General features: G+C 37.7%; 1 protein-coding gene across 2 annotated transcripts in view; it reads right to left on the bottom strand.

Annotated features, from left to right (window-relative positions):
* Positions 1–12,324, bottom strand: part of efl1 (elongation factor like GTPase 1) — a 160,082-nt gene that overhangs the window by 25,683 nt on the left and 122,075 nt on the right. For both annotated transcript variants that reach the window (XM_071472985.1, XM_071472986.1), the window contains 2 exons: positions 2,597–2,726; positions 2,186–2,312 (listed from right to left, as the gene is read on the bottom strand). In XM_071472985.1, the coding sequence (XP_071329086.1) occupies positions 2,186–2,312; positions 2,597–2,726 (257 nt within the window). The remainder of the gene's footprint in view (positions 1–2,185; positions 2,313–2,596; positions 2,727–12,324) is intronic.

The raw sequence follows: 12,324 nt of genomic DNA, 5'->3' as shown, positions 1-12,324 counted from the left end.
CAAAAACAACATAACATAGGTGAAGTCATTTTTAGACATTTTAACATGTAAAAGTTGCATATTATAACTACCTATGACAGGTCTGAACAGGGCCTTTGATTGTCCTTAAATGTAAACACCAGACATTATTTGGTATCTAGTGAGAATAGCAAATAGCCACACAACTAATTTACAGCTGTAGATAAGGAAAAAGTTCTCAAGGGCAGTGAATCTTTGGGAGTTGCCTGGAATGCATCACACATCACACACATCTGTCCCTTGCCTTGTGCTCTGCAGAGATAATCCTACATTATTGACTTGGATTAATGTGATAGTGCAGTTCACACCTGTAGCTTCAGTTTTCATCATAGTTTCCATCTTTTAAGAAAATCTGGTTTGACAAATCACATCTGGCATTAGCGAACAGCTTTGTTTCTGTGATCTTAAACCTTGACTTCCTGACATAGAAAGATGGTTTTCTTTACAAACACACAGTTAACTGCATTCACCAGGGTCCAAATGTATACATTAGCAAGAAAAAATATGTGAACCCTTTGGATTGACCTGGTTTTCTGTATTGATTGATCATAAAATGTTATTTGATCTTCATCTAAGTGTCAAATACAGACAACACAATGTTCTTAAGCTATTCACACAAACAGTTATTATATTTTGTGTCTTTATTGAACAAACCAATTAAACATTCATAGTGCTGGAGGAAAAAGCAAGTGAACCCTTGGATTTAATAACTGCTGATCAAACCAGCACAATGTTAAGGAGGAATTTTGGACCATTCTTCCTTATGGAACTGCTTCAGCTCAGACATAGTCTTAGGATGTCTGGTCCTCTTTTCAGATCAATCCCACAACATCACGACTGGATTAAGGTCGGGGCTCTCACTGAACCACTCCTTCAGGTGGATTTTCTTTGTCTGATGATGTTTTCATGTTAGTATGCAGAGCCCTCTTTTTTGTGAGGCCTGGTTTACATAAGCAGATGTTTCTTGTGAACAACATACTAAAAATGTTTTAGGTGTTTTTTTTATAAGTGTCTCTAACCCACACGTCCAATCTGGTTTCATCAACTGGACTCCAGGTTTGAAAACTCCTGACTCCATTTAGGTTTCATTGATATCATTAGCCAAAGGGTTCGCATACTGTTTCCAGCCACATTGTGAATGTTTGAATGATGCTTTCAATATGGGCATGAACAACACAATCATTTGTGTGTTATTAGTTAAAATAGATTGTGCTTGTTTATAATTGTAACTTGGATGGTGATTATGTTTTTTACATTTTCTAGTCACATTTCTCCTTGATTTGCAAGAATAAAATCCAGCAATAGAATAAAAGACAGCAGCGCTCAAGTGCATTCATAGAACTGTATACTGTCAGAGTGGATTCATCCCACAGGTAAAGGAAAAAGAAAGGCACTCTAAATAGTTAAGACCATTAAATTAACCTGATCATTAATTGGTTTCTTAGCAAACAGGTACAAAATGTGTAATGGACAGCAAAATGAAATTGTGATCTTTATGCTGAAGTGGATTTTATACTATATACTATATTTATAAAAAATGGTCTCTTCCTAATGATAATAATTGGATTATTGGATAATGCCTTTTAATGCATTTAACCTCTGCTTCTATGTGCTCTTAAACTGAAACAAAGTTCTCATTGGATTGTCTCACAGCACCTTAAATCTCCATAGAACTATGGGGATGAGGGTGGGGCTACATTTGACATTTGTTATAACTTTCTGAAAAAGGCAATGTGACAAGCATATTCAATTCACCAGACTGGCCAGGTGTGCTGAGGTGTGAAAGTAGGATTTGAGATTCTCTCTTTTTTCATGTATTCAACAGAGTGCAAAACAACAAGTGCCAGCAACTGTTTCAAGGTAAAACTTTGTACTTACGCCAAGGTCTCCCACTGTACTGAAGCTTTCGTGTTGTCCCTCACTTGTAAGTGTCTTTGGATAAAAGCCTAACCAAAATTAGTAAATGTAAATGTATGCGTCATTATTCCAACTGGTAGGATTTATCATATATTACCTCTCTCTACGATAGCAGGTACCTGCTGGGTGGTCTTTCGGAACAGTTATCAACACTTTTGCCTTGAGAGATGGTTGGATGTCACAACAACAGCCTAGTATGTTGAAGTGTAACTGAGATCTTTAAACCGTTTAGTGTGTGTTCAGGTCTTACCCTGAGGCAGAGGGATTGCCCGGACGCTGATGGTGGCTAGTCTGTTGGGTGTGGTGAGGGTCACCAGACCAGTGGGGTCCACATGTAGGGTGCCTGATGAATGACCCTGCAATGCCTCTTCTTTTGCCTAGCATCAGATACATACACATTGCCATTTTTGAGCGCTAATCAATTGTACTTAGAGATGATTTGTCAGTGTTGATAGATAGATAGATAGATAGACAGAATACTTTATAAATCCCTATGGGAAATTCAGACTGTTGAAGGCTGTATTTAGGAGTTTATCAGTAAATCCATGTCCAAAGTCCCAGTAAAGACCTTGCAGACACAAAATGCTCAGAACAGGAAACTTTACACAACTGGCTGTAAGCTCATGTTGACTATAATTCATTGACTGTGGAGTTAACTCACCTGATGAATGATGGCTACTTTCTGCTGCTTGCCCACCTCTTCATTCACCATATCCACTTTTGGAGGACGTACCACTGTTTCTCTGAATGGAATAATGGGCTTGGATGCGCTGATTTCAATTTTAGAAAACCTTTAAAAAGACAAGTGAAACTGCTTTTACTGATAATGTGGTCTCCAATGTCCACAATCAGCTTCATGCCAGTTTGATACTATTCTTCAATACACATCATAGAAAGTAAGTAACTAAAAATGTAACATGAGAAGTGAAAATTAAACACATTATTAAATGGAACTATTCTATTTTGCCCCTCCAATGTTAAGGTTGATGCTTTTTTTTTATCATATACTCCATCTATGCTAAACGGATACCTTTGGGTTTTGGCCTGTTGGTTGGATAAAACACTTATTATTAAATTTGAATACATAATTTTAGAGCAAGGGAAAGTGTGATGGGGATGTTTCACTATTTCACAAATGAAATAAGTGATTAATTTATCAAAAAATAAAAGTAAAAAAAAGCTGATAATGAAAATAATAGTTTGCTGCCCTGATGTGGCGTGGGGGGCGTGGCATCAGTCTGAAATGAAAAAATGTGATCTGACAGTGAAAAAAAGATCTGAAGGTGAAAAAAATAAGATTTGCAACTGTAAAAAATAAGATCTGAATCTGAAAAAAAAAATATGCAACTGAAAAATATAAGACCTCAAATATCAAAATATATTTGAAAGTGAAAATGAAAATAAATTATTATTAAAAAAGAAATTATCAAATTCACTCAAAATTATATTCAAACTGAAAAAAGTTTTCCTATTCTTATTTTTACTTTAAATTCATTGTTGTATTTTTCAGAGGTCAAGATCAAAACTTGAACTTTCAATTTTAGTTTTTCAATTACAAAGCTTCTTGCCCTGATTTGGTTCAATAATCTTAAATAAACTTATAACCTTATATTTTATGAGAATTTGAAGAATAATTTCTATTGTTAATTAGTTAAGTAGTTTTGATGAATGAATGAATTGAATGTTTCATTTAAAGGTTTGTACTATAATTATACAAAAACTGAACCATTAAATATTGTAGAGGTTTTACTTCTAAGGGTTTTTAATATTACTTTACAAAATCAAACATTAAATCTAAGCAACTGCTGGAAGTTAAAGGTTGAGATTATTTGACTTGCTGCCAGTCCTTTGACTGTTTTTGTGTTGTTTTTTTCTCTTTTTAATTTTTTTTTTAAACAGTGATTGAGATTTTGTGATTTCACATTGTTATTTGTAAAAACACTTTTTCTCTTTACTCTTTGTTCAAAGAAATGCTTTGTTGATTGAATACTGTATTCTGTACTTTGTGTAGATGTTGAAATAGTTTTAAAATCAGTTCATTTTTAAATGTTTTACTAGTAAAGAAGTGCACATGTGTTGGGATCTCAAGCCATGGGTTCTGAGAAGAACAATGGAGAGGCCTACGTGTCCCTCAAAAGCCTGAGTGTCAAGCCATGCATCCTGAAGGGAACAAAGGAGAGGCCTGCATGCCCTCCCAAAGCCTGAACCTCAAACCATGCATTCTGAAAGGAACAAAGGAGAGGACTACATCTCCCTCCAAGCAACGGGGCCAAAACCACCCCCACAATTCACACCTATGTGTGAATTGGAGTTTGAAGGGAAACTCAGCACTGGCATTGGCCGAGGCCAGGCATTCCCAGCAGGAATCCCTGGTGACGTCACTCAGGTAATAAAAGCGGCGCTGTGACCCTCCTCCTGCGCTTAATTCCCGTGCACCAGTTACAGTAGAGAGCTACTCCAGCTCTCTCCGCGACTCGGCTGCTGAAAGAGAGCAACCTGCAACATTTGACCTTTTTCCACAACTTCTGAAAGCCCAGGTCACAGTCTGCAACTCGCGGGCCGAGCGCACAGACTGCTGTTGTTTGTTTTTCATTTCTTTTCGGATCCGACGTAGATCGCTGTGCAATCAGCTGATTTTACGTCCTGTGAGGACGAGCGCCGACTTTGTTAAGGACAAAACAAAGTCCACCGTCCCTCATCTGTGATCTTCCTGCTGCTGCCGAGGAACTCATCACACCGTCATCGCCAGGAGAGCGAAACACAACCCGCCGAGCTTCCAGCCAAGGACCGAGCTGTGGAGAACCAGAGTGGACTTTCTTTTTCGAACTCCGAAGGATCGGAGCAACTCACAGGAAGAGGCTGATGTCTGGGCAGAGACACAGTTAGTGTAGCGTGTTGTATTTTGCTATCTGACTTATAAGTGCTGCAGATCCTGTTGTTTTAGATCGTTCACTGTGATCAGCTTAATAAGCCAAATCTCACTAATTAAAGGACCAATATCTGACCAGACAAACTCCGGTTCTCTGGCTCCGTTATTGTGTAGTGATATTGTGGTGATTATTAACTGCGGTGACGATCTCTTGTGGACTCTTTCCTCTCTTCACCTCTATTCTCCCTCTCTTCTCCCAATCACGCACCTCATCCACATCTCACTCACATTCAGGCCCTAGAGGGTGATCGCGTCAGACACGTAAAGCTCAAGGCCCCTCCCTTTGTTCTTGTTGTTCACACCATTCACGCTCTGTGGCCAGCCGCCATCTTGGCTCTAGCGAGTACCTCACTCTGCCGCAATGTTGGTTCCTACTGACACGTCACTCACGTGACTTCGTCACCATCCTCTCTCTCTCTCTCTCTCGCTCTCTCGCTCTCACACACACACTCACACACACACACGCGGTTGTTACATGTGTTTTGCCTGTAATTATCTAGTTAGTAACCAATGTTTGTTTTAGTTATAGTTGAATTATAATCGGTTTAATGTTAAGTAATGTTATTTTGAATAATTATTACTCTTATTAATAAAGCCTGTTATAATTTAACTCGTCATTGTCTGTGATTATTGTGACTATATTTGTGATAACAGCTGGATTCAGGACAGTCAGCGCTCAAATTTACCCTTCAACCAACCTTCTGAGACTGTATTTTGAGCCATCAATTTGGTCATTGGTCCCTGGTGACAGGGTGATGCCCTGAGGTTACTACTTGTAGTAAACATCCATATATATATTGGTGATTATCACTGATAATCAATAATATTATATGCCAATAACCAAATTGCCCCTACCTGTGCTCCAACACATGTGATACTTAGAGTACACTTCTAGTACTTATACTGAAGTTATAGAATAGTGTGCTATTAATGTCGTCTGAAGTACCTAAAAATATGCACCAAATATAATTTCAATATATTAAGGTATATCTAAACTGCAGCATTTAATACACCTAGTCTTAACCTAAGTAATTGCAATTTAACACAGTGTGAGTGTACTTATTTTCAGTACATCATAGCATACTAGAATGTTTTTAGAAAATATACGTTAGTAAACTTTTTTCCATATTTCCAGAGTACTTTAATTATACTTTGCACTAAAATGATGTTAAAATGCACTGAAAGTATATTTTAAGTACATTTGTTTTGATTTCAGAATATATTTGTAGTATCCTATAAATTCAATGTCAGTATACTTTTTTATTATTTGGAAAATTATACCTCTGATGTATTAAGTAAATGTATTTAAGCATGCCTTTAGCGCAGCTTTCGGTATATCAAGCACAACTTAAATTGTTTCATTTTAACACAACTTAAAATATACAAATTTTAAGCATGTAAAAAGTAAACTTAAGTATATGAAATATACTTTTAAAAATACTCATTTCAGTATATATATTTTTTCACTTGGGTTACCATCCCTAGAGCCACATCATCACGTTAGCATGGCTAAAAACAGGACATTCAAACCTAATTATACTACTGCTTATAATAAAACAATAAAGGTAACTCTTAAAGGTAATCAAGCAAGGGAGCAAGTCAGCAAGACAACAGCAACTAACATACACTCGATCCATCACTAAGAAGGAAGAGCTCCTATTCCCTTTGTAAGTTTTTATATAGGTGACACTGCATGAACCCTACTGCTGGTTTTGGCAACAATACCAGGTAAGGGACCAACTAGAGCAAACTCACCATGTGGATCTCAAAAAAACTTTTTCACTCAGAAGAAGATGTGTGTGTACACATGGTTTTTATATGTACGTATCATTTGTACATCCGGCCCCTGGTCTGGTCACAACGATTTTTAGGATAAGGACTAACTAATGTGATTGTCAAATGTAACATTATCTCAGGGAATGTTGGCCAGAGACTATGATTCTTACATTAGGTCCCTTTTGAAAGACCTGAACTGGGCTATGGACTTGCTTAGAAGCAATCGAGACATCAGTGTGATGAGTACAACAAATGGGTCAAAAGGTCAGCCTCTGTCTCTTGGTGACCAGGTGCTGGTGGCAAACAAAGGCGTTAAGGGAAAACGCAAGCTTTCTTACAAACTGTTGTTAACATCCTGGTGGCCAAAACTTGCTCTGCATATCTACCAGATCAGGAACCGGGAGGGAAATGAACGAGTTGTTCAATGCAACCTGCTGCTCCAAGACAACTTCCTGCCTCTGGATGAAGCCCTAGATGGTGATACTGTTTCTCTGTCCATGCTTGCACCTTGCATGACTAATGCCCCCATCCCCCCACATCTGATTGGCAAGAAACTGAGATATCTGGATTGGGAACTGCAGCTGCAATGGTTGAGCCATCCCTTGCTGGTTCCATCTCATGTGCTGGAGACTGGGATGATGACCACACTGCCTGATGGGTCCATGAACAGCAGCACTGAATCCCCTCAGCCACCTTTCTCTGTGGCGGTTTCCCCTGCTTGTGATGGCTCTGCCACTGCTGTGGATTCTCAGACAACTTTCCCTGCTCCCCTACTGCAACCATCACCTGTCCATTTCAATCTGCGTTAGAAATCAAATGCAGATGGCCAACTTAAGCCCCCATGATGTTATTCATGTATGAGAGTCATGTATGAGTTAAGTCAGATGTGGTGTTCTTGGGCCATTCATTATGTTGATATGGTTATATGCTGCTTCATTTTATTTATTTATTTATTCATTTATTTATTTTTCTTTGCTTCTGATTTACTACCTCACGTTGTCTGTAAAGTATTGTGAGATCTTGCTAGGCACCAAGCTGATCTCTAATCCTCTTATCCTTTTGTTAGGAAGCTCAAACTGCTGGTTTGTTTTGCTTTGTTGTGTTCTTTATGGCCAGTGTGTTTGTAAATGTGGTTTGTTTCACGACCCAGAATGTTGTGTAATTCCAAGGGTTGAGTGTAACAGTTTATTATACAGCAGCAATATGTAGTGTTATAATTACACAAAATCTGTGTGTATAGTTATAGCCTGACATGTAAGTCCTCCAGAGTCAATATGTGGAACGTTTGTGACTCAGTTTCTGTATCCATACGTGCACTTCCATGGGGTTTCTCCTGCCTTTACAACTCCCCTTTTGTTGTTGAACATCATGACGACACTGTAATAAGATATTACATAAGATATGTAATAAAGATATTTCCATGTGTTAGCCTTTCTTTTTACATTCATGAGCTAAATTGCTAGCACAATAACATACTGCGTCATCTAATTTGTGTAGGGGCTAAGTTGCATTGTCACAATTGACGGAAGATTTTGTTATCAAGCTCTTTTGTCAGAACAAACAGAGATCGCCTCCAATGATATCCTGGTTTTAGCCCCCTCATCAAAAGACAATGCAAACAATGCTAGACACAAACAGTTACATCAACATGTTTCTCCACATGTTGAAGCAGTGTGCATGAGATTCTATTCATAGCTTGACAGGCCAGCTGTGTAGTTAAATTTGCTAAGCTATGATTGGACAATTGCTGCTTAGGGGAGGGCTTTAGTGACTTGCCAATTAAAATAGTCCAACAAATAAAAACAGCCTGATTTAGTGAAGCTGCAGCTAATTATACAAACAGTAACTGAGGCTGCTCAATGTGTAAAGAGGCATTTGTTTTGAGGTGTGATGCAGAAACTGAAATACTGCACAAATCCAAAGCAGCTAGTGAGGCTACAATTAAACTCTTGAATAAAATAACTATTTAGCAATCTGTTAATCATCTTTATTTATAGCAAAGCTTGCAAAACTTATGCAGTACATTTAAATTTAACAAGCAATCCAAGTTTATTATTAATTAACATGTCAATATTTTTCAAATAATAGTTTATATACTGTATAAGTTTATATAGATTTCAGACGATAGAAAGAATTATTAAAATTTTCTAAAGCACAAGTTTACATCTGTAGAAACTAATAATGTAATTATTGTGGATAACTGGGTCTGCAGTCAGACATGTCAGACATGCTTTTTGGTGTGAAAAAAGTCTTAATTTACCCATGAGTCAAGGAAATGTAGTCCTATTCAAGATAGTCAAGAATTAGACAGATTTGTGCAACAGATGAATTTAGACAACTAAAGTCTGACTATTAGTTTGATCTAAACTAGGGCTGTCAAACAATACATTTTTTCTTAATCGTGATTAATCGCTGAATTTCAATAATTAATCACGATTAATTGCATGTTTTCTCTTGCTTGACAGCACATAACCGTCAGTCTGTCTGAACTAGAAGCTAACGTTAGCATGTCTGATGTTTAATTATGAAGATGACAGCCCTAATCTTAACCATAGTCTACGTCTTTCATTTTGAATCCAGCCACTGCTATAAAATGATTTCTATAGAGGGAATACTAAACAAAGCTATATTTAAACGGATATTTCCATAATCTGGTATTGTAAACACAGCAGTAAAATTGCAGATAGTTTCTAAAAAACATGCAGAAGTCACTGGTCACTGGTAATTTGAATGAACGTGACGCATTTTTGAATTTAAACCTGCACTAACTGACTTTTTGGCCTCTTGCTGGCAGTGGAAACTAGTTGTGAACACAACATTGACATTTCATCACCATTTAAGTTGATAAGGCAAACTTGTTAGCAAATAGTTGCTTATTAAGTCAAAGTGAAAAGTCAGCTTTATTGTCAATTATGCTACACGTACAGGACATACAGCACAATTGAAATTTCAGTCCTCTGACCCACGGTGCAGATAAAAAATTAAAAAAAAATATATATATATATAAAGATATAAATATAAAATATAAAATATAGATGTAATGTATTAACACACCAGCAGTTACAAAGGAACACTGTCATTCATTTGGACAAGGGCATAGGTTTGCATATGGATGGTAGGGGTATGTCCATATCAGTATTTTGGGTGAGGCCATTCACACTGTTTGGAGTGGCTGAGGTAAAGTTTACTGGGCATAACCTTAACTAGCACAGCGTAGCACAACATGGCTAAGCACATGATTGTTAACTTTCTTGATGTACATATACTGACCTAGTTAATGTATCTGAGCTTTGTTGTTGGTATCCCATTTATGTTACTGTTTTGCCACACTCTTAACTGATACTTTTATGTTCACACACATACTGTACATGTAGCCTAGTACTAGGAATTGCATACAGCTAACCCTCTTTTTTTAACCTGGCACCCTTTGAATAACTGGCTTTGAACAAAGAAACTCACACTCTCCCTCCCCCACATGCCATGTGGTCTCATCAGTCATCTTTGGGCCTGCTGTCTTGAATAGTTTCTTGTTTCTTTGCCATCTTATGATAGCCTTGTTAAAGTCATTTAATGTTGCACAAGGAAGAATCTCGCCAACCTCTTCTCAGAAGAACTTCAAGCTTCAACTTTTCTCATTCTTGATGTGGTAACTTTGGTTGTAATTATTAATTTAAGTATTAATCAAAGTTCCAAATCAACAGTAATTAATTTGAGACTGCATAATATTGGCTATCTTCTGATGTTAAGGCTGGTGCCCATGAGGATAACTAATTATTATGTTTTAATTATTATTCAATATTAATATTTTTATATTAATATTTTATAAATTTTTGATAGCCAATAACTGATAACCACTGACGCACAATAATGCTCAACTTTCTTCACCAGCTTGTCTCTGCCTTGATGGCATTGGTGCTGGACAGGTAGTGCACAGTGACTTGTTAAAGCTTTTTTCCAAAATCCAAATGCTGACAAAAAGACACTGTCACTATGTTGGATACTTCTGTTAGTACACAGTTCACAGTTCACTGTGTACACCATGACCCATGGTAAGTAAGTGCATAATACAGCTGTTATGCACTTACTGGAAATGATGATTGCTGCTATTAGACAGCTAGCTAGCATTCATGTTATTATTCACTGCTCCAAATCATTACAGACTAGTAGTTTAACCCAATAAACATACTGATGGTTTGTGTAGACATATATAACTTAAATTTGTATAAATTTGCAGCTTCCTCTGCCTCCATTTTCACAAGTTTAAAAATAGGTTAGAGGTAACTCCCCTTTTGCTATGTAGCCAAGATTGCAAGGAAGTGCAAGTATGGAAGAACATGAAATGAAAACGGTGAGAGTGACCCAAAACAGTAATGTTGCTAGCCAGACAGCTGAGCAGTGAACTGAAACTCACTATGAAGCTTCACAGAGTCAAAGGGAGCTGCAGATTCAAGTGATAATTTTCTCCAGTTTCATCACTGCACGAAATGTTATATTTATTGTTACAGTGGATACCTTACTACAGTAAACATATACATTATTGCGAAAAACTTCAAAGCTTCCATTAACACAACTTTAAACAATATACAACTATTTTCTATTTCAAGATATAGTGGAGTAATGGTTTTTTGAGCAGAGAATGAAGTCACACCTCCTTTAAGTGTGTTGCTTTTTCAGGTTCCCTGTTCTCTTGTTTTGGTAACTGATGTGGGAACACATGTATGTTAGTGCACGTATGTGTGCATGTTTGCACATTTTAGTCCCTGCTGTTAAATAGTTGGACCCTCCCTACATTTTAACACGCAGGCACCACCCACACGCAAGCTAATACAATGTGGCATGCAGCCCACACATGAAAGCGACAGTGTTCAGGTGAAAACGACTTTCCAGAATTCCCTCCACTGAAGAAACAACTTTTTTGTCTAAAAAGGCCCAGGGGTAAGACCAGAGCACAGGCGTCTAGCAATGGGGACTACTGGCTCACATGGCTCAGACGGAGGCTGGAGGTGAGGCTGACGAAGCATTTGTTTTGGTCTGAGTTGCTGGTGGTCTAGTGTGACATCTAGTGGCAGTGAAAATCTTTTCCAAAACCTTAAAACCAAAATAACTTTTGTTAGTCTATTATATTCCAAACTTTCACTGACAAACACCATTAATAAACAGGTGACAAATTAAAGGAAAAACCAATATTAAGTGTCTTAAGCCCCTTTTACACTGGTCAAAAAACCTGCAAAGAGTGGCTAACCTTGTGCTTTTGTTGGCAATGGAAAAGGGTGCAATTGACATTCATTCCCAGGTGAAATGACGATTCAGTAGACATGGGTATTTATTGACTCCAGCTCCGATCAGCAGCGATGTAAATACAACACCTAGTTGAACACACAAATTTTTCTCCTTTTCCATGGTGTTGCGTCTTTCAGAGCACAGATAATGTAAACACACCTGCCACCTGCCCAGCATGGCGCTGTTAAACCAGAAACACCACAGCTAAACTGCACTTTTAGATGAAAGAATGAGCACAATGAAATTAGTTTTAAAAACACAAAACCACAGAAACATCTCACATAGAGGCTACAACACCAACCCAGGGATAAGACATGAGGGATCAGTTTTACCCATCTGCATGGCAGCTAACAGCTCACTCTCCCTCCACTGTTTCTGTGTCTGTGCTCTATAATTGCATGTGA

Source organism: Trachinotus anak, unplaced genomic scaffold (assembly GCF_046630095.1).
Source record: "Trachinotus anak isolate AG129_WGS33_773 ecotype Australia unplaced genomic scaffold, CSIRO_AGI_Tana_v1 ptg000042l, whole genome shotgun sequence".
Taxonomy (NCBI): domain Eukaryota; kingdom Metazoa; phylum Chordata; class Actinopteri; order Carangiformes; family Carangidae; genus Trachinotus; species Trachinotus anak.
Note: the sequence above shows the minus strand (reverse complement) of the source record. Positions and strands in the feature narration are given on the sequence as shown.